The 22284-nt window shown below is 47.8% G+C and overlaps 3 protein-coding genes and 1 pseudogene across 4 annotated transcripts; 1 reads left to right on the forward strand and 3 right to left on the reverse strand.

Annotated features, from left to right (window-relative positions):
* The first annotated feature begins 3917 nt into the window (after positions 1 to 3917).
* On the forward strand, positions 3918 to 15885 carry wscd2 (WSC domain containing 2). 2 transcript variants are annotated; one of them, XR_010874762.1, is made up of 9 exons: positions 3918 to 4320; positions 6593 to 6707; positions 7755 to 7936; positions 10796 to 10917; positions 11256 to 11430; positions 11687 to 11851; positions 12163 to 12363; positions 14369 to 15298; positions 15690 to 15885. XR_010874762.1 is itself a non-coding variant. In XM_067227945.1 (8 exons), exons 1-8 carry the CDS (start codon positions 3918 to 3920, stop codon positions 14719 to 14721), a joined length of 1716 nt encoding a protein of 571 aa, XP_067084046.1. In that variant the 3' UTR covers positions 14722 to 15885. The 2 variants fall into 2 exon arrangements, 1 of the variants encoding a protein (XP_067084046.1); XM_067227945.1 differs by having other exon boundaries at positions 14369 to 15885.
* LOC136932722 (chemerin-like receptor 1) lies at positions 9272 to 10191 on the reverse strand (annotated as a pseudogene).
* Positions 15886 to 17795: 1910 nt separating the features above from the next.
* LOC136933133 (chemerin-like receptor 1) lies at positions 17796 to 19455 on the reverse strand. Its single transcript, XM_067228513.1, has 3 exons — positions 19447 to 19455; positions 19126 to 19143; positions 17796 to 18908 (listed from the first exon to the last, which is right to left on the reverse strand). The coding sequence occupies exons 1-3, from the start codon at positions 19453 to 19455 to the stop codon at positions 17985 to 17987; spliced, it is 951 nt and encodes a 316-aa protein (XP_067084614.1). The 3' UTR covers positions 17796 to 17984.
* A 426-nt stretch (positions 19456 to 19881) lies between these two features.
* On the reverse strand, positions 19882 to 21408 carry LOC136932768 (chemerin-like receptor 1). Its single transcript, XM_067228015.1, has 2 exons — positions 21368 to 21408; positions 19882 to 21018 (listed from the first exon to the last, which is right to left on the reverse strand). Exon 2 carries the CDS (start codon positions 20974 to 20976, stop codon positions 19933 to 19935), a length of 1044 nt encoding a protein of 347 aa, XP_067084116.1. The 5' UTR covers positions 20977 to 21018; positions 21368 to 21408; the 3' UTR covers positions 19882 to 19932.
* Positions 21409 to 22284: the final 876 nt, after the last annotated feature.

Genomic DNA, 22284 nt, shown 5'->3' on the forward strand with positions numbered 1-22284 from the left:
GGAGCCAGGTCATGTGATGTGGTCCTGGTGGAGGAGCGCAGGGCAGCGGGGCTGTTTCCTCTCTCCCTCCGTGGTCCCGGCTGTAGGGCTGGACCCGGCTGGGTCCTGGACCTTGATTCCTGTTGGAAGGATCCTCCCATTGTGGGTGTTTATTTACCCCCACTCCCGTACCCTCAACGCCCTAACCCCCTCCACCCCCAACCCCAGCCCCCCTCCTACCTCCCTCCAACCTCCCTCCACCCCCTTCCTCTGTGGTGTTGTCTGGTTGCTATCACTACAGTCGGCTGCAACCCCACCAGAGGAAACGGTCCTCAGCCAAGACCGACAGAGAGCCTACGTGTGTGGGGAAGGATGCAGGCTAACACCCCTCAGCTGACCAGCCTCTGGAGATAGCCTCTGCTAGCCCCCCTCTCCTTCTATTTCCCAACCAACACAGAGGGAAATAAATACATTCCTTGGCAATGTGTAGACGTAGGACGGGGAAATTGGATACATGTGCCGGTCCATGTTGTAGGGCCAAACCACAGGGTGTCTCTTGGCTGATAAGTTGAGGTTGAACGTGGGAACATTCTTATTTTTCTCAGTCCTGTCTGTTTTTCTTTCGTAGATTCATCATCTGATTTTCACTCAGGCGATGTGTTGTCTGGGCGGAGTGTGGGAGAAATATGTCTGAAATGATGTGAAACAATGTCTGATTGTCCGTCACAAACACGGACAGTCTCCAGCACACGCTAGAGAAAGATCCTTTTGTTGGTGATCCAAAATATCACATGCATAAACAGGAACCCTTGCTGGAGACGCATACTTAATAAGTTGTTTGTGTTTGATTGAGTAGTCCGTCTGTGTGCTCATTTCCCAGGGCTTTGGAAACAGGCGTGACTTGGCCACTGGAACACTGAGCTCTCCAAAAAACCTTAAAAAACAGCCGACTGTATCTAACTTAATGACAGCTTTATTGTGAACGCCATTAGCGTGGCTGCAGCTTATCATACTACCATACTTATTTGCTAGCACATAAAGGGATGCTGGTAGCACTCTGTGCTATGGGTTACTTTACATCCAATCCACTGGTTCCCAGTGCATAAGGAGCTGGAGGGGGGGGCGGGGGGGGGGGGGGGGAGCAGGGAGGATGGGGGCCAAGGAGGAGTAGGGGGGGGCAGAAAGGAGGGCAGGGAGGAAGGGGGGAGGGGAGGGGCAGGGAGGAGAAGGAGGATGGCCTGGGAGAGTGAGAGGGGGTTGTTCACCCTCCTTGACTCAGTGGGCAGATATGGAGTGTATTTATGGAGCAGAGCGAGCGAGCCCACAACCCTGCCCGGCAACGATTATCTCTGACATTTCTCCCTCTCAGAATCCACTCTGATTAAATGTTTGCCAGCTCGTTGGATGTGAATCTGAATTAATGGCCAATCATAGGACTCATATCTGCCCTGCTTGACTGTTGACAGGCTTGTGACTTGGCTGACCTCCCCCCCCCCCCCCCCCCCCCCCCATAGGCTCCCCTGCTCTTGAGAAAAATGCCAGACACACACTTTTATCCAGCATCATCTCTTCACAGATGCTGTGTTACACTTGAATCTACTGATTCCATCTCATTGGGAATAATTTGTATTTATGTAAAGTTTCTTCAGCTGAGCGTAGTGGATTGTGGCCTGTTCCCATTTTCTGGTCACTGTGTCTCCTGGTCTCTCCATCAATGCCTGTGCCAGTCCATCCTGAAGCCAGTGAACTGTGCCTTCAATCTCATGACTCGGGTCATTCGAACCTGCAGATAACAAGAGTGCAGATCAGTTTCATTTTCTTAACAGAGTCGTCATTCATAATTAAGAGATGTGATTGCTTGCTCGCCATTCTCTTTTGTTATCTTGGGTCAGTGCGTGCACAGTGTGTGTGTGCTTGTGTGGGTCTGCGTAAGCCACAGGCAAATTGAAAAAGTAACCTATTAGCTCAGACCACATAGAAAGTATGTAAATCCGTTTGTGCAGAACAGGCTAGTCATTGACAAGTGTGTGTGTGTCTGAGACAGAAACAGAAAGAGAGAGAGACAGAGAGAGACAGAGAGAGACGGAGGGAGTGAGGGAGGCTTTACTCTTCACACTATCATACAGTGTCCCCCACAGTAACAGTAGCATTGCTATCTGAAGGCCTGCTTGACTTCTTGTGAGCTCAGGTGATGAACAGCCAATTTCCCTGTGTGGAAGCTAATGAGGCCCTCTGAGAGTTGTTTAGCAGCACTGACACAGCTTAGTACCAGAGGAATGTCGGTTTGGGAATTTTGAGCGACCCTCCTCTTTCCAGCCAATTATGTTCCAACAAAACAATCCTGTTCTAGGCAGCTTCGGCATGGCCGGCTGTCTCCTTGGCGTATAACACCGCCTTCAGCTACCATGTAAGACGTCTCTGGTCTTTCTCTGGGACCACCTTGAGAGAGGGGTGTGGGGGGGGGGGTGGTTTTGTGTGACACTTCTTTGTTGGGTCCAGACAAGGAGCCGGAGAGGGTGTCACCAGGAGGGTTCTAGAACATTCCGCGACCCTCTGGGTGGTGTTCCGTTACCCCCCCCCCACCACCACCACCACCTCAGGAAAAGCCTCTCAGGTAGATCTGTACCCCTGAACAGAGACCCCTTTCAGCGGGAGGGGGGAACTGGGGAGAGGGGCTTAAAGTGACCGACCTGGGTGATCTGAAGAATGGGAAGCTGACAAGAAGCTACTATCGGGGAAGTGTGTTTTGTGTATGTGTGTGTGTGTGTGTGTGTGTTTGTGTGTCCACTGTGGATTTTCCAGGCTTATGTTTTAATCCCTCTGTGGAAACATTCAATTTTAAATGGATATAAACTACTGGGATAATGTGAGAGCGCTGAAACTACGAAGGGAAGAAAGGGGAAAAAAAACAGAACTGCCAGGAAAATGTAAATGGTTTTCGCTCTTCTCTTTCAGAGTGTGATACTATCAAGGCTGAGGTAAATTAGACTTCTGGCTGTGGGGCATCTTTAATTACCTTCAGTACCGAGACACCTTGATTAACAGAAGCAATATCAGTTGATGTGCTGCAGGGTTGAACTCATGGTGCTAGGAGATGATGAGGAATGCGAGGCTTGCAGCAGGCAGGACTAGAGACTTTTTTTTTTGTATTTCGGTGTATTCTAGGTGCATTCATGTTTAATGTTTATGGAGTGTGTGCATGCGTATGTCTGTGTGCGTGTTAATATTCGTGTGTGTGTCGGTGTTGGCAAGCGTGTGCGTGCGTGTGTGGCACCAGGAGAGAGAACTCACGAGTGTAATTTCACTTGCAGATGCAGGACCCTTGACCTCCTCCTCTCCTGGCCGTCTGAATGACCAGACACACAAAGGCGAGAGTATCCAAGCCCGGCCCCTGAATACAAGACCAAGTCAGGAGAGAGAGAGCGCCACGGTGGAGCCAGCCTGGCAACTTCATAACCCCAGAGAGACCAGCGCTGCCATGATCGTCTTTCAGGACAAGACTCTCCTCTCACTCTTTGGACCCACCGCCAGCTCCCAAGGCTGAACACTACGAGAGGAACCTTCCGGGGGATCTGATTGGACTGTAGAACCTTCCGGGGGATCTGATTGGACTGTAGAACCTTCCGGGGGATCTGATTGGACTGTAGAACCTTCCGGGGGATCTGATTGGACCGTAACCCTCATGCAGAGCGCTCCCGCCTGGTGCACACGCAGAAAGACTCGCCACTTTTGATGCTGCTTCACTCTGCTGGACCTGGATGAAGACGTCTCTTCCTTGTGTCGCTGTCTGGTGTTTCCCTGGGTTTTCTCGCTAGTTTCATAGCTTAGGGGACCAGGCAGGGGAGGGGAGGGGGGTGTCAGGGAGGGGGGTGGGGGGAGGTCTGTCTGGGTGGCTGGGGGGGTCTGTGTATGACTGCGGAGGTGTGACCTGGAGAAGGATGGCCAGGCCTCTCCTGAGGATCCAACGGTACTTCCGCAGGAAACCAGTCCGTTTCTTCTCCCTCATCCTCCTCTACCTGACGGCCGGCAGCCTGGTGTTCTTGCACTCCGGCCTGGTGAAGGACAGCTCGCCAGGGGCCGGGGGGGCCAGGGAACCCCTGGTGGCCTCTGAGGCCGGGGGAAAGGCGGCGGGGGGGGCGGTGCCCTCAGATACCCGTGCGCTGGGGCTGGCAGGGCGGGCGGTGAAGGTGACGAGACGCTCTGGACGGAGGTACGGGCCTCCGTGGATGAAGCACACTGGGTCGGACAGTCCGGACTGGAGGAGTCCAGGGGGGGATTACACCAGCAGCTGGAACCGTGCTCTCAAAGGACGCAGCGCCAAAGATCTGGACGACGGGCGAGGTAAGTGACGGGAGGAGGTGGTGTTGATATGTCGCTTCGCTGTTAGTCATTCGTTTTGAGAGACGTGAGTCATCGGGACATGCTAAAGCTGGGTTTTAATACAATGTCAAAAATATTGAGTGATTAAACTCTTGTGGATGATTTAACACACGTACAAATCCCTGGTTATAACTCTCGCCTTCTCACTGTCCCCGAACTGCGAAACTCTGAGGCATCGTACCCGTGCTGCATCAAAGCTAATCTTCGTTGACGTTAAAAAGATCTCTTGGTCTGAACATGTGGGTTACGGACCAGATGTCCAATCATTTTGGAAAATCGTGCGCTGCTCACTTCGACGTAGCCATATGTAAGATGTCCAGGGCTATTAATTTTTCAAGGAAAGAGATGGGTGGCGATGAGGCCAAGGCTTGGTTAGTACGGGCGTTCGCTTGGCGAAGCAGCTGCTATGAGACCAGTCAGGGCCAGGAGAGCTGAGGAACGTTCTGGTTTGTTCTCTCAGATGTGCAAAGTCATTCATCAACTAATGATTTCCTGTCAAATCGGAGCTTTGCACCAAAAAAGCAACATGAAATGCAACACAGTATCCTTGGTAATGCACTATCGCATGTACCGGGATATCAAGCTAACGGCCCCATTCACAGCGGAACAGAAAAGAACATTGATGCACATATCGGCACACACACACATGCATACACACACACACCGTATGCGGAAATCCCGGGGGGGACCGGGGGCACACGAGCCCCCCTTCCTTGGAAAAATAGGATTTGTCCCCCCCAGTAAATCACTGTAAACATAAGGACATTTAAAAAATATTAATATTATACATTTAACATATAACAATGTATGCTATGTGTTACAGTAGTAATTTTAGTGTCCCCCTCAGGAATTGCTCTTGAGAAAATGTAATATAATTGTCGCCCCCAAAATTGATAGCAGATTTTCGCCACAGACGCACACACAGGCTACACAGTAGTCCCACACAGACACTAATCTGAAATAGATTTGTAATAAAGATCATTCAATCATCAACCAAGCACCCTATGGAATCCCTTTTTACGATTGAATCCATATCGCAGTTTAACACACTCACAGCTTAATTCTGTCTGTTGACAGAAATCATGAGACTAAAGCTACTGTAAATATAACACGATTATGTAGTTGTGTAATTAGTTAATACACGTCTTGAAAGCTTATGGGGTTATAAGGCTCTTAAAGGATTGCCCTGGTGTTGTCTGATATTCAGCTTCACAACAGGGGACGAGAAATCACCACCATTAAAATGAGATCCCAATAGTTAACAAGCAGGCGGTTTATCCACAAGAGGATTACAATGAACTGTGCCGATGCTCGCAGAATGGCGAGTGCAACTACCGGGCAGCGTGGAGAGAAGCTCGCGGAGCTCCGGGGTTAGCTGTCTGTCTGTCTGTCTGTGTCTGTCTGTCTGTCTGTCTGTCTGTCTGTCTGTCTGTCTGTGTCTGTCTGTCTGTGTCTGTCTGTCTGGTGACTGAGAACACTGAGGACTGGAGCTGACCTCGGGGAAATCTCTGCCGACGCGATCATTAGACTCGTAACATCGGCTGAGACCTGTGCAACCAGCCGACTTTGCTGAAGAACGGTTCGGTTTACATCAGTTCCTCTGTCTTTCATAAAGCAGATTACTGTACCCCGCGGATCTATCAGGTCTGGGAAGAAGATTACGGCTTCTACAGTACAGCAGGCACAATGGCCTTTCAGACAATTACAATTACAGTAATGCGCTGGGCTAGGATTGGAGCCTAGCTGTTAGCCGAGGAAGGCAGTGGGGGTGGAGAGACTGCAGAGCCCAGATGGTGAGGGGTTTGGGTGGATTGGTTGTACGCTAGCACAGGCTGTGTAGGAGGATTGGGGGAAGTATCACCTCGTCGCTAGGCACAGGCACATTAACTATCCATCCCTCCCTCCGTCCCTCCGTTCCTCACATCTGACTCACCGGAGATGAAGCCTGCCTTCCGTTACAGCATCCGACCACTAGGGGGGGGGGTCGTGTTTCTTCATAAATAGATGAAGAATCTGCTCTCTAGACGTGTCTTGGGAATACTTTTCAGTGTTAGATTCTGCCACTGTTTGTTACCATGCAGGTGGCTGATTCTTACAGCCTACAGTCTCCCTACCTCCTCCTTTAAACCTGAATTCGAGCATCCATGCTGCTCACTGACTGTTGTGCTGCTCTGTTGTGAAACACATAATTGTCTGAGTTTGGTAAAATTCTCTTTTTTTCTGTCTCCCTCAGCTAAGTACATCGGCTGCTACGTCGACGACATACAGAAGCGCGCGCTCAGGGGAGTGTCCTTTTACGACTACAAGAAAATGACAGTCTTCCGTTGCCAGGACAACTGCGCAGAAAGGTACGGCTGACCTTTAGCAGTATTAAAAACAAACACTTTGTGACCAAGTCAGTTTTTAGGCAGAAATGAAAGTCTAACGAGCAAACGAAGAGAGAAGCGCGACTCGTTGATTTGTTTGGTGAGTGTTTACGGCTCTCGGCGTTCTCTGAGGAACACGCGTTGACATTTCCATGGGTGGAGAGTGGATGGGTTCAATCAGTCTCCCGTAGATAAGTGTGTCTGACAGGTAAAAGATTAGATGTAGCCGCTCTAATGGACAGAGAGGCCATCCTTCCCTCTGTCTGCGAGACTCCCTCTCTCACTTTTCCATCTCTCCTTCGTGCCGTCACTCTCTTAACAGCTTCCCATCTACATCTCATGCTCTCCTCACATCCACTCACCTTTCCTTGAAAATCTTTCTCTTCTCCCTCTCTCTCTTTCTGTCCCTCTCTTTCTCTCTTTTCCCCTCTGTCTCTCCTCCCTCTCTCTCTCTCTCTCCCTCTCTCTCTCTCTCTCTCTCTCTCTCTCTCTCTCTCTCTCTCTCTCTCTCTCTCTCTCTCTCTCTCTCTCTCTCTCTCTCTCTCTCTCTCTCTCTCCCCCCCCTCTTTCGCTCTCTCTCTCTCTGGGGAACATTCTAGATATCTCTCTGCCTGATGTATTTCATTACACCCCTCACTGGAGGAGAGGATGGGAGAAGAGGGGAGGAGGGTAGAGGAGGAGAGTCACATCAAGGGTGGTGTACTGCCCTGCTAATTGCACTCCAAGGTTCCTGTCAGGAGTCGCACCCCAGCACCCCAGTGCACAGTGGATCCAGTCAGAGATTCCACAGCCATGTTACATGGAACAGCTAGAGAACTTCCCCTTTTGTGTCAATGACCCGTCAATTTTAAATTATGCTTGAACCCTCCTCTCCTCTCTCCTCTCCTCTCTCCCCTCCTCTCCTCCCTCCTCTCCTCCCCTCCCCCCTCCTCCCCTCTCCCCTCCCCTCCTCTCCTCTCTCCCCTCTCCTCTCCCCTCCTCTCCTCTCCTCCCCTCCCCCCTCCTCCCCTCTCCCCTCCCCTCCACCAGGGGGTACCTGTTTGCAGGGCTAGAGTTCGGGGCTGAGTGCTTCTGCGGTCACAAGATCCAGGGCCCCAATGTGTCTGACGCCGAGTGCAACATGGACTGTAAGGGAGAGAGCAACACGTGCGGAGGGGCCAACCGTCTGTCCATCTACAGGCTGGAGCTGAGCCAGGAGTCTGCCCGCCGCTGTGAGTCCCTCTGGGCCCCAGAACACACTCTCCCCCACCCCCTCCCCCCCACACCAACACACTCTCCCCCACCCCCCTCCCCCCACACCAACACACTCTCCCCCACCCCCCTCCCCCCCACACCAACACACTCTCCCCCACCCCCCTCCCCCCCCACACCAACACACTCTCCCCCACCCCCCTCCCCCCCACACCAACACACTCTCCCCCACCCCCCTCCCCCCCACACCTACACACTCTGCCCACCCCCCCCACCAACACACTCTGACCCCCAGAACACACAATGTCACAATGCAAAAGTACACAGTATTCATCCAGAAAACTTTCAAACGTCACATTACAAATCCTATACCCTCACAGTAAAAAATCTGTCAGTTTTTGTGATACTTGGAAAGTTTTCTATCCCAGTTGTCATTTGAGATTCAGTGTGTCTTATCTGGGTTTGTGATGACCTGTCTGCTCAGCTGATGAGCATACGACTCCCAGAGCAGAACTCCGTGTTACATTTCACAGTACAAATGTAATTACAGCAAAACATGTCAGGCGTACGATTGGTGGTGTGCAGTCCTTGGCACAAGGAGATGCAGGCTCCTGTCAGTCAGCACACCAAAAGAGAGTGAGATTGACCAACAGTGACATTGGACTCGCATTTAAATACTTATTGGAACGAAAACATTTTTACCACATTTGTCCGGAGGATACTCATTTTTTTGCTGCTTCCTCCATTTAGGGGGGAAAGGTCAAACACACACAACAGGCTCACAGGCTGCTTGTGTGACGTGTGTGAGCTCTGCGTTTTAAAAAGGACATTATACATTTCCTTTCTAAGAAATATAGTGTTTTAAATATACAATAATAGAATTATGACCCTGCAGTTCTCTCAATACCACAGTGTACAGCACAGTTGAAGAGAAGTAGTCATATTTTAACACACAACAACAGCCTCACAGGAAGCTTGTGTGATGTGTGTGAGCTCTGTGTTTTCTGTACTTCCTCGTTTGACGATCCAAGGGGTCCGTAATACTGTGTGATTGTTTGTTTATTTTAAAGCAGTAAACACATACCTGACAACCTAATACAAAACCAGGGTTTGAGGGAACAAGGGGGGGGGGGGGGGCAGTTAATCCTTCAGATTAATTAACTGTCCAATCAGTGCAGTGAATTTAATGCCTTAATTGTTTTAGATTTAACTTTATTAATTGTCGCTGTCATCAATCATTCTAGCAGTGCAATGCTTTTATGAATCAGATGTGAATGTGATGTGAATCAGACATTTGTAGAATGTCTGGAATCCCCCTGCGATGAAGATGTTCTTTTAGAGGTTCCGGATTTCCCCTAGTCATCAGAAGCATTTTCAATCCTGGATAGGAAGTTCCAGCACTTGTCCTTAAAGTCTCTTCCCATGAAAGCGTAGAGAAATGGGTTCAGGCAACTGTTGAGACTGGCCAGAACCACAGAAGCCCTCAGCCCTTGCTGAACAATCTCTCCTTTGAACTTGATTCTAGTCAGAGAGAAAACATGGTAGGGCAGCCAGCTTATGAAGAAAGTGACGATGAGGGCCGTCATCACCTTGAAGGGCTTTGAGGACCTGGTCATGTGATTGGTCTGTAGTTTGATGATAATGACTGAATAGCACAGGCTGATAATAACTATAGGTAACACAAACCCAACACCAAAATGATTCACAATGATGGCTGTGTGGCTGTTGGAGACCCTTACAACACAGTTTAAGACTTGTTCTCTAGGTGAAAGGATTACATCTAGAAAAATGAGAGCAGGTACGCTGATGATGGCAGACATGGCCCAGGCTAGGAACACCGCTATCATCACCCGTTTGAGCGTGCGGTTGTTCTGACCCCACACTGGGAACGCAACCATCACACAGCGGTCGACGCTGATGATGACCAGGAGGAAGATGCTGCTGTACGGGTTCATGAACCCAGCGAAAGAGACAAACTTGCACATGGAAAGGCCAAAGATCCACCTCTTGTGTACCATGATGACGATGAAGAAGGGTACACAGGAACAGAACATGAGGTCAGAGATGGCTAGGCTGAGGTAACACATGGTGTTCACTGTCTTCTTCATTTTGAAACCAGCGATCCAGATAACTGCGGTGTTGCCACAGACCCCCAGCACGAAGATAAGCACATAGACCAGCACAAGTGTCACGCAACCAACCTCGGAACATCTCTGTATTGGTGGAGGAACCGGGGTGTCATCATAATAATAATCATATGGTGTTGTTGATTCATGCAGGCCTATCTCTGTTGTCATTGTGCCTTGTTTTCTGTTCACATAAAACAAACAAATAACTAGAATTAGCCATCTCATGGGTTTTGTATGTAATCTAATGTCACCCCACGCTAATTAGTTTTAAAGAGAGACAGGCGCTTACCTTGTTCAGCGAGAGAGTCTGATGCAGAAATGAAATACAGGAGGAGGAGGGTGATTTAGTGATCAACCACTCTTGTCGGTTTCCTTTTAGAGAGAGAGCTTTTTATGGTGTTGCAGTACTCTCAATACCACAGTGTACAGCCCAGTTGAAGAGAAGTAGTCATACTTTACTTATATACAACATTAATACAGACAAACACAGTAGAAACACGATACATTTAGCAATTATTTAGAACAAATATTTGGATAGGCGACTAAACAGTTAAGAAATTACACATTTCCTTTCTAAGAAATATAGTGTATTTATATGCAATAAAGCAATGATGACAGAATGCTTTCCAGTCAGAGCCTTGGCATTCTGTGACTGGCCGTTCAGTCCAGCCCCGTTAGATAAGGGTCACACACACACACTCACTCCTGTGTGGTGTTGACCGGGTGTGTGTTCTGTTTCCTGTGTTCCAGACGGGAGCGCCATATTCAAAGGCTGTTTCCATCGTCCGGACAACGTGACGTTGGCCCTGCCCATCAGCGCGGTCATCCAGAACATGTCTGTCGACAAGTGTGTGGACATGTGCACTGAGAAGGTGAGGGCTGTCCTGCAGCCAACACAGGGTGCGTCTGTTGGTGTAGCTGTGCACAGGACTACAGTATACGCGTGCCTGAGCGGTACGAGTCAGGTGGCTGAGCGGTTAGGGAATCGGGCTAGTAATCAGAAGGTTGCCGGTTTGATTCCCGGCTGTGCGAATGACACTGTGTCCTTGGGCAAGGCACTTCACCCTGCTTGCCTCGGGGGGAATGTCCCTGTACATCCTGTAAGTCACTCTGGATAAGAGCGTCTGCTAAATGACTAAATGTGCCTATCTCCCCCTGACACCTCTGTCCTCCTCCTCCCCTCCTCCTCCTCCCCTCCTCCTCCTCTAAGGAGTTCTCCCTGGCGGTCCTGGCCGGGGGCAGGTGTCTGTGTGGCTTCCCCACGCGCCACTTCTCCCTCCACGAGGTGGAGGGGGAGGACCTCTGTCAACACCGTTGCCACGGCGATGAGTTTGAAAGCTGTGGGAATGACCAGTACTTCGTGGTGTACCAGACCCAGGTTCAAGGTACGCTAGGTGTGATAGAGTGAGCTGCGTTCTTAGAGGAAGACCGGTTCTACATTCTGGAAATGGGGGAAGTGGAAGTAATGATGATGCACGGTGATCTACCCCAACATATTTGTGTGTGTCGTCATACCACAAAGCTGTGTTCCTGTTCTGAAGCAGTGGTGTGCTGTTAGCGTAACCACCGTAGTGCTATGCTAACGTGCTATGCTGACGTGCTACGCTAACGTGCTATGCTAACGTGCTACATTTTCCTCAGATAACCGCTGTATGGACCGGCGTTTCCTCCCCACTCGCTCCAAGCAGCTGGTGGCGCTGGCTAGCTTCCCCGGGGCAGGGAACACCTGGGCCCGCCACCTCATAGAGCTGGCCACCGGCTTCTACACGGGGAGTTTCTACTTTGATGGTTCCCTGTACAACAAGGGTAGGTAGTGTTGTGGGACTGGAATGACGTTTCATAACTCACAGCTGTATATGGCATGAAATATCAGGAAGTCACGTGGTTTAGATGCCTGTGTGCGCTGACGTTTGATTGTGTCTGTATTTCGTGTGCCTTAAAAAATATTTTTTATCTAAAGCAACATTCAAAATAGCAGATTGAAAAGGCTGGAAAAACTAGAATCAGAAGGATGTAGATCCGACAGTTTTTCAGTGGTCGGAGTCCAGGAACAGTCTGGGTATAAAGTATATTTTGATATATATTTATATATATAAACAGAACCTTCTCCTCCGTAGGGTTCAAAGGCGAGCGAGACCACTGGAGAAGTGGGAGGACCATGTGTATAAAGACCCACGAGAGCGGGAAGAAGGAGATCGAGGCGTTCGACTCCAGCATCCTCATGATCCGCAACCCCTACAAGGCCCTCATGGCTGAGTTCAACCGCAAGTACGGCGGCCATATTGGATTCGCCTCCCAGGCCCACTGGAGGGGGAAAGGTCAGTTAAAAACACAGAGATTCTTCAAAATGGCGCCTGTGACCCTGTTCTATGTAAATGACTGTGACCATCGAGGTCTGCCCTTGGATGTTTTGTTTTGAGGGAGAGGGAGGAGGGAGGGGGGAGGAGGGTTTTTGCTGCAGAAGAGATGGGAGTATAGGAGAAGTGAAAAAACATATTTCTGTCCCTCGAGAGGTGATATTATCATGATGCTTTTTCAGTGTTTCACAGATGATACTTGAAATGTTCCGCTAGATGGCTGTACTTGAGTGGTCTTCACTACCGGTTGTGTTTGTAGGAAGGACTTTCTCAGTTGATGTCGCGTTTTTAATTATGTATTTTTGCTCTTTATCTTGCCGGCCTGCGCCCACACACACACACACACAGAATTTCTAGTAGTCATGGCAACCTGCCTTGTCTTATCTCCTTTTCTGACTTTGTCTGGAGTTAACTATATTTTCCTCTGAGGCGCTTGAAGACAACAGCAGTCCTCCACACAAGTGAAAACATCAGCGCGTTCTGCCCTCACACGATCTCTCTGCCTCCCTCGCTTTCTCTTTCCTTCTGTCTCTCCCTCTCTCTCACTCCCTATCTTCCTTTCCTTCTCTCTCTCCCACTCTCCCTCTATCTCTTTTTCTCTCTCTTAGCATTTCTGTATCTCCTTCCTTCGATATCTCTCCCCCTTTCCTTCTCTCTGCCCCTCCCCTCCCCCCCTCTCTGTCAGGAGACATGGTGGGGGTAACATGGTGGGCTTTCTGACAGATGCCAGTTCTGATCTGCAGCACTGCCGTTCTGAGTCAGCGCCGTGTTACGTATGAGAGCGGCCAGCTGCAGGCCTTCTGCCAGCCAGCCCTGGACGGGTGGGGGGTTGGGGGCTAGGGGGGGGGGGGGCGGGGGGCTAGGGGTCAGGGGCCAGGAGGGGCCGACTCATGATGCTACACTTCCTGGCGCCTCTTAACATGGCTCCATACAGTCACCCCCCCCCCCCAAAGGCCCAAACAACAGATTTTGGCCCATAGAGTCAGGCGTTTACACGATTGAGTACCTCCCTTCGGCATCACGTCACGCCGGCGTATCTGTGCGTTGCTGTGCCGGTTCCACCGGAATCTGAGGAGGGCTCGCGGCGGCACGCTGCCGTAAACACGCCGCTTTAGGGTCGCCATGGCGACTCTCTCTACCTACAGCTCAGCAGTCGTGTGGGCCCCCGATTAACCTGACCTGCGATCAGCTTCCTCCCTTTCCTTTGCAGGAAGTTGAACAGGAAGTGAAGAACCACAAGGTGGGACATGAGTCACTCAGAGTCATGCATCAGTAATATATCTGTTTCCTTTTTGAATATGGTGTTATGTTTGTTGCTATGTTTCGTGATCACGGGAACACGCAAAAATCCATCTGTTGAATCGTGTCCGAGGGCACCCTGGTCTGACTCCGCATGCTACACGGAACGAAACATAAACCCGTGAATTTGAAAAGGGATTTCTCAGATTACGTTTAGGGCTAGCTAACACTCCCCCCCCCCACACACACACACGGACACACACAGGCCTGTCTGCCTGAGGAACTACTGTGTTCCAAGTTGTTAATTCAAGCCCCTGAAGGAGACTAGCATCTTCCAGAAGGCTTTATGTGCTGTGATCACACCAGACCTCCTAAATGAAATAACGTCAGTGTTTGAGGGGTTCTTGTGGAGGGGTAAGGGGGGCTGGGTGCTCTCCTTACCCAGGTTTAATGGCCTGTCGGAGGGGGAACTGGTGTGCTATCCCTGGAGGACTGGTGCCCAGCAGATTCGTCCTGTTTCTCTCTCACTTTTTCAGTACATTATAAAGTGCTCTCTCTCTCTCTGTCTCTCTCTCTGTCTACCTCTCTCTGTCTCTCTCTCCGATGTTTTCACAGAGAACTGAGGGCTAACATCACAAACGCTCAGAATGAGACTTTGTTGTTTCTTGTTTCGTTTTCCGAGTGCTACAAAAACCTAACGTTGTCGACTTTCTCCGTTGCGGCGCAGAGTGGCCGGAGTTCGTTAAGAACTACTCCCCCTGGTGGTCGTCCCACACCCTGGACTGGCTCCGCTATGGCAGGAGCGTCCACGTGGTCCACTTCGAGGACCTGAAGAGGGACTTGTTCTCCCAGCTCAAGGGCATGATTGTCTTCCTGGGGACGGGGGTGTCCGAGGAGCGGCTGCTCTGCGTGGAGGGCCAGAGGGACGGGAACTTCAAGCGCTCTGGCCTCCGCAAGCTGGAGTACGACCCTTACACTCCCGAGATGCGTCAGAGCATCGATGAGCTCATCAAGACGGTGGACGCGGCCTTGAGGAAGAGGAGTCTGCCAAGGGTGCCGGAAGACTACAGGCCAAGATGATAGGACATACCTCTCTCTCTGTCTCTCTCTCCCTCTCTCTCACACTCCCGCTCTGTCTCCCTTTCTCTCTCTATCTTTCTCCCTCTCTCTCTCTCCACCTTTCCCTCTCTATCTCACACTCCCTCTCTCTCTCTCTCTTTTTATTCCTGCTTTTTCCCTCCAAAGTTTCCCCAAACACTTCTTTGTTTTTTTAATGTTATGAAATGACTGGTGAAACGTACGGAACTCCGTCTTCTTTTTCGAAAAGGCGCCACGTGAATCTGCAGCGCCGGTTTGACGTGGGAATCTGTAGTTTCTCTCATCTGAGACGACTCTTTCCAACCCCTCGCGTTTAGCGATTTTAGGATCCTTTCTCACGTTCTCTCTCTCTCCTTCGAGGGGGATTTGATGGTCCTGGCACTGCGGAGCCACGTAAGGACAGCCAATCAGACACGTACAACATTGTGCACATGCCTTAACGTAAGGAAGTACATTTGCTGTCGGTTAATGTGGTAGCACGTTCAAGAGCATAACAGCTGACAGGCTTTAAGCCTCTCGTGCGGTGAACATTTCTGTGAAGACAAAGAGGAAGACTTGGGTGAATATTTATGCATCATGTACATCCTGCTCTGCTGAGACCTCTCACGCAGAGTCGGACTATACTGTTTTATACATTCAATTGTTCGAAATTGTAACATAGTAAAAATAGTCCTTTTAATTTTGCTAGAGATGAATAATACAATATGTACCTTCTGAATAGCGAACACTGTATGTTAGGGTGTTCGTGGGCTTGAAGTACACCCTTTACAGACACAACCAGACACTTGTAAGTGTGAAGTAAATAGATGAAATTGACTCAGCACTGTCTGTTCCTCATTGCATCAAACCACACACAGCTAAAGTTAGTTTTGTCTTCCAGAGTTTTTACCCCGACTACTAATATTAACGACAACAATGACATGACAACTATTTTTCCTTTTTTTCCTCAGGCCAACCACACCAAGTTATGAGTATGACAAATTTTCTTTTGAAAAATACTAAATATTAGAATAAACGCCTATCAAAATCTCAAGCCCGGATAATTCAAGATTTTCATTGGACATATTACATTGGTGTCAGCAGTGCCTTTCCTGCCTTTCCTGATAGCTGTGACTTCTTCTATTAAAGAACCTCCTGAGGTGCTGATAACAGGTTGCTTTGTGCAGCTGTAGGGGGGAGGGAGGGAGGGAGGGAGGGAGGGAGGGAGGGAGGGAGGGAGGGAGGGAGGGAGGGAGGGAGGGAGGGAGGGAGGGAGGGAGGGAGGGAGGGAGGGACAAAAGTTTCTAATCTTGATAGAATAAGAGACCTAGGAAGTGTATATGCAATTTACTTCAACAAACAGATACAGTATTATAGCAACTCAAGGTGTGTCTGTTACGACGCGTGTAAACATACCTGCTCAGATGAACCAGATGAAAGGTTTCCAGGGGTCACAGTTATGTATGTTGATAGCCAAAAATATGTGTCTGCTTTTCATTTCATGTTGTGTGATTCATGTTAATGTGCGGCAGTTAAGAGGAACATCTAGGATAGATTGTTAATTTGTTTGATATTTTCCTTTTTTTTATATGATCCAAAAACTATTTCACTGTGGTACATAACTGAACTCATATTTCCCCCAAAGGCAAAAGAGGTATTACCTTTATGTACTAGAATTATATTTGTTTCTTTTAAGATTAGGTTGTCATGGACAGTTGTTAGATATGAACTTCCACTTTAACTCTGATAACAGCTTTGCGGTTGAATCAATAACAGCTTTGCAAAAATTATCAGCCGGTGTGGTTATAATCTCACAGCCATCCTGAAGTGTGAAATATTCTAGTCAGAATTTTTACAAGCACACCTTTACAGTACATTAATAACTTGTGTTCCATGTCCCTGTTGCTAAATTCATAGGTGGCTGGCAGCCATTACAAGTTAAGGACTTCCAATGTACCATAAACATATATTTTTCTAGGTTGTGCATTAAAAATTAAATAAGTCTTTATAATGCAAGAAGTAAATCGGTAAGATCTCTATTTTTGACACAGGCTTTAAATGAAAGAGTCTTGCTTTCCTTGTCAGGCTGACACGCGGGTGTCACATCTGAATGTATTTTGTATGGAATGAATGTCATGTGATCATACCCAATAAATTAAATAAATTAAATTAACATAGTTGTGGATGATGGTTTCAAATCGACATGTATTGACATGGCTTCTGTTTGAAGGTGAGTGGATTGTGGAAGATTGACAACAATAAATGCCGAAGATATGATTTAAATGTTTATTGTTTATGGATAAAATGCCAGCTGATTATTAAACGATCACTGTTTATTGATCAGATTACAGTTGATTATTCTGTTTATTTCAAGGTTCAGTTTCCGGTTCTATACAACACAGTGCAAAACAGAACTGTCTCAAACTAAACCAGCCTTACAAAACCTGTCGTTGAAATCATGTTAAACACACTCACAGCAAAGTCATTCTTGTGGTACATTTATGCATTTAGCAGATGCTTTTATCCAAAGCGACTTCCACGAGAGAGCTTTACAAAAGTGCACAGGTCACTGATCATAACAATGAGATAGCCCCAACATTGCGAGCAGCCAAAATATGAAGCATACATTGTGAAAAACCAAATAAGTGCCATTTGAGATTCAGTGTGTCTTATCTGGGTTTGTGATGACCTGCCTGCTCAGCTGATGAGCACACGACTCCCAGAGCAGAACTCTGTGTTACATTTCACAGTACAAATGTAATTACAGCAAAACATGTCAGGCGTACGATTGGTGGTGTGCAGTCCTGGGCACAAGGAGATGCAGGCTCCTGTCAGTCAGCACACCAAAAGAGAGTGAGATTGACCAACAGTGACATTGACAAAAAAAAAACTTTTTAGCCACATTTGTCTGGAGGATAAAAAATTGCTGCTTCTTCAATTTAAGCTTGTGTGACGTGTGTGAGCTCTGTGTTTTCTGTACTTCCTCGTTTGACGATCCAAGGGGTCCGTAATACTGTGTGATTTTTAAGTAGTAAACACATACATGAAAACCTAATACAAAACCAGGGTTTGAGGGGAAGAAGGGGGGGGAAACTGTATTTATCCTTCAGATTAATTAACTGTTCTATCAGTGCAGTGAATTTTATGCCTTAATTGTTTTAGATTTAACTTTATTAATTGTCGCTGTCAATCATTCTAGCAGTGCAATGCTTATTGCAAAGTTATTTGAGAAGAGCTCCACAAAACCTTTTTATCGTGGATGTGAATCAGACATTTGTAGAATGTCTGGAATCCCCCTGCGATGAAGATGTTCTTTTAGAGGTTCCGGATTTACCCTCGTTTTCAAAAGCATTTTCAATCCTGGACAGGAAGCTCCAGCACTTGTCCTTAAAGTCGTTTCCCATGAAAGCGTAGAGAAATGGGTTCAGGCAACTGTTGAGACTGGCCAGAACCATAGAAACCTCCCGCCCTTGCTGAACAATCTGTAGTTTGAACTTGATTTCCATCAGAGAGAAAACATGGTAGGGCAGCCAGCTTATGAAGAAAGTGACGATGAGGGCCGTCATCACCTTGAAGGGCTTTGAGGACCTGGTCATGTGATTGGTCTGTAGTTTGATGATAATGACTGAATAGCACAGGCTGATAATAACTATAGGTAACACAAACCCAACGACGAAACGATTCACAACGATGGCTGTGTGGCTGTTGGAGAGCAGTTCGTACCTTAAGACACATATTAAGACTTGTTCTCTTGGTGAAAGGATTACATCTCGAAAAATGAGAGCAGGTACGCTGATGATGATAGACATGACCCAGGCTAGGAACACCGCTATCATCACCCGTTTGAGCGTGCGGTTGTTCTGACCCCACACTGGGAACGCGACCATCACACAGCGGTCGACGCTGATGATGACCAGGAGGAAGATGCTGCTGTACATGTTTAAAAACATCGCGAAAGAGGCGAACTTGCACATGAAAAGGCCAAAGATCCACCTCTTGTGTACCATGCGGACAATGTTGAAGGGTAGACAGGAACAGAACATGAGGTCGGAGATGGCTAGGCTGAGGTAACACATGGTGTTCACTGTCTTCTTCATTTTGAAACCAGCGATCCAGATAACTGCGGTGTTGCCACAGACCCCCAGCACGAAGATAAGCACATAGACCAGCACAAGTGTCACGCAACCAACCTCGGAACATCTCTGTATTGGTGGAGGAACCGGGGTGTCATCATAATAATAATCATATGGTGTTGTTGATTCATGCAGGCCTATCTCTGTTGTCATTGTGCTTTGTTTTCTGTTCACATAAAACAAACAAATAACTAGAATTAGCCATCTCATGGGTCTTGTATGTAATCTAATGTCACCCCACGCTAATTAGTTTTAATGAGAGACAGGCGCTTACCTTGTTCAGCGAGAGAGTCTGATGCAGAAATGAAATATACAAGGAGGAGGGTGATTTAGTGACCAACCACTCTTGTCGATTTCCTTTTAGAGAGAGAGCCTTTTATGGTGTTGAGCTTTTTATGTGTTAAAAAAAGAAGGAAATTACACATTTCCTCTAAGAAATCTAGTGTATTGATGTACAATACAATAATTATGACCCTGCAGTTCTCTCAATACCACAGTGTACAGCACAGTTGAAGAGAAGTAGTCATACTTATATAGCCTGAGTGCCAGCCCAATTTAGCCCCGCCCACAAAATTTGGTAATGTCATATTCTGACTTGATTCATTGATACTGATACAATCAAGTCAGTCAAGTTCTCACCCTAAATATAAGTAACACTTTACAATTAAGGCTACATTAGTGTAAAGTGTTGCTATTAAGTTATTGTATAGTCAACACAACCTTAACGAAAACAGTTACCTCTTTAATATATTTACATTTACATTTAGTCATTTAGCAGATGCTCTTATCCAGAGCGACTTACAGTAAGTACAGGGACATTCTCCCCGAGGCAAGTAGGGTGAAGTGCCTTGCCCAAGGACACAACGTCATTTGGCACGGCCAGGAATCGAACTGGCAACCTTCAGATTACTAGCCCGCTTCCCTAACCGCTCAGCCACCAGCCACAAAAGACTTTCTATATATTTCTTTCTATATATTTTTTTTTTACAGGAATTGAAAATAGCCCAACCCCCCCCCCTCCCCCCTTTCTGCTGAGTGTGCAGTACAATGTATACTGCAGTGTGTCTCTTGGTCAAGATGTTTAGATGTGTGTGGAGCCCCTCCCTTCCATGGAGCTGGACCGGGACAGATAGCGGCTGGTGGTCCTGCCCTCCTCCCCAATGGCGTTAGCCATCTTGGACAGCATAGAGCTTCTGAACCTCTGCTTGAAGTCGTTCCCCATGAACACGTACAAAACAGGGTTCAGGAAGCTGTTGGCCGTGGCTACGGTGGTGCCCACCTGCAGTCCGATGTGGATGACCTTGGGGTCGTACAGGTGGAGATGCTGCTCCAGCAAGACAAACACGTGGTAGGGAAGCCAGCACAGGAAGAAGGTGGCGATGAGGGCGCTCATCACCTTGAAGGGCTTGGAGGACCTGGTCATCCGGTTGGTTCTCAGTCTGATGATGATGATGGAGTAGCACACCATGATGAAGAGGAAGGGCAGCACGAAGCCGGAGAGGAACCGGGTCACGGCGACCGCCTGATGGTTGTGCGGGCCCCGGTACCTGTTTAAGCACACTGTCCTCCCAGGGTGCTCCGCTGTGTCGCGGAACACCAGGGAGGGAACGCTCAGGCCACCGGCCAGCAGCCAGGACACCACGACAACGACCGAAGCCTTCCGGTTGGTGCGATGGTTCTGCGCCCACACGGGGAACACGACAGACAGGCAGCGGTCAGCGCTGATGGCCACCAGGAGGAAGATGCTGCTGAACATGTTCAGGAACAACACGAAAGACGTGAGTTTGCACATGACCAACCCGAAGATCCAGTCCTCGGTTGCCATGTTTGTGATGTTGAACGGTAGGCAGGCGCAGAACAGGAAGTCCGAGACTGCCAGACTGAGGTACCAAGTGGTGTTTACGGTCCTCTTCATCTTGAAACCGGCGATCCAGATGACTACGGCGTTGCCACTGACACCCAGCACGAACATGAGCACATTGACAAACAACAGGGTGGCACATGACATCTCCTTGAAACAGGTCTTGTTGTTTTCATAATCAAATTCGGGAACTGTGAAGTTGAGATCGGTGTAGTTGTAATCGTAATCTTGGTCATAGTGATAGATTATGTTGCTGTACTCCATCTTCAGTGTTTAAAGAAAAAAAAACACTTGTGGCTTCAAATCCTGTTAAGAAAGAGTTGTTCATAGGAATACCTAATTTAAGTCACTATTCAATAATGATCAGATTTCATGAATTATATAGTATTTCTTGTACTCAAAGCACGTAAAATGAAATACTTATCAATATCTAAGTATTATGAACATATATGATTCTACATGGTTGCACTCCTTAGAAGATATTCAATCAAATAATACCTAAATTCCGCATATAATTCAATTCTTCATTCGCCAACCAGAGTTGATCTTCAATAAGGTTACATTTATCAGTTGGATTGACATTATAAAAGACAAAATCTCAAAAGCAGCTATTACATTTACAACAATCACCGCAGAAAATGGAACAGACGGTTACCTTTAAAGTCACTCAGCAGGGGTGATGCACAGTGTTCAGACTAACCTCTCACCGGCTATGATCTCACTTATGTTTCAAGAAAAACCTTCCGCTTTTGAGGCAAGAAGGCTTGACGATTGGGCAATGTGGGCCAGCATTCTCCATCCTATCAGCTTCTTTCACTTCTCAGTTATTAGAATGAAACCCATCGGTTTTATGAATTTTCACACCGGTGTGAGACCTGTGCGAGGTGTTCATCGCATCAGCCTGGTTGCTTGAATGTGTTTGCAGGGTTGGATAGCATGGATATATTATATTCTTTGTCTGTTTTGTTCAATCCTTTGTCTTTATATTTTACTGTTGTCTTGTTCTGCTTCCTCACACTTATAAAGCGACTTTGGGTATTGAGAAAAGCGCTATAAAAATAATAATAATAATTATTATTATTATTATTATGGAGACACCCTGGGCTGTGTTGATGGCTAGCCCACACACTCAACATGGGCTGTATGTCCGAGAAAAAACAGGAAGAGGAATTCAGTAGAATTCATTAGGTCAAACTGCTTTGTTCGCACTTCCTTGATGGTCTTGTGATTGTACATGTATTGTTTACTATAAAAAAGCAAACATACTGATGTATGTTACAGATACATACACATACAAGCCTGTATTTGGTAGACAGATCTCATGGTTTGAGCAAAGGCTTTCCATGCGTACGAGTCATTGACCAGGCCCTGCCACTTCTTTGTTTGCTGCAAAGTGTTTGAATATTTCAGTGCAGATGCCATAACCCCCAAGTGGCAGAGCTGTCTGACCCACTTTCAGGCTCTTCACCAAAGTCACTTTCACCTCTCTGAGCACAGAACCTGGCTCGTGTGCCCAGCAGATCCCATTTCCTAATGAAGCACTGGCTATAAATAATCAAAGGCTAAACATGC

This window comes from Osmerus mordax, chromosome 24 (assembly GCF_038355195.1).
Source record: "Osmerus mordax isolate fOsmMor3 chromosome 24, fOsmMor3.pri, whole genome shotgun sequence".
Lineage (NCBI taxonomy): Eukaryota > Metazoa > Chordata > Actinopteri > Osmeriformes > Osmeridae > Osmerus > Osmerus mordax.

Bases quoted from the DNA above. Each gene is read 5' to 3' on its own strand.
- wscd2 (XM_067227945.1), top strand. From the start codon at position 3,918: ATGGCCAGGCCTCTCCTGAGGATCCAACGGTACTTCCGCAGGAAACCA. The intron at 4,321-6,592 runs GTAAGTGACGGG...TGTCTCCCTCAG, and splicing joins AGATCTGGACGACGGGCGAG to CTAAGTACATCGGCTGCTAC. The intron at 12,364-14,368 runs GTCAGTTAAAAA...GTTGCGGCGCAG, and splicing joins GGCCCACTGGAGGGGGAAAG to AGTGGCCGGAGTTCGTTAAG.
- LOC136932768 (XM_067228015.1), bottom strand. From the start codon at position 20,976: ATGGAGTACAGCAACATAATCTATCACTATGACCAAGATTACGATTAC.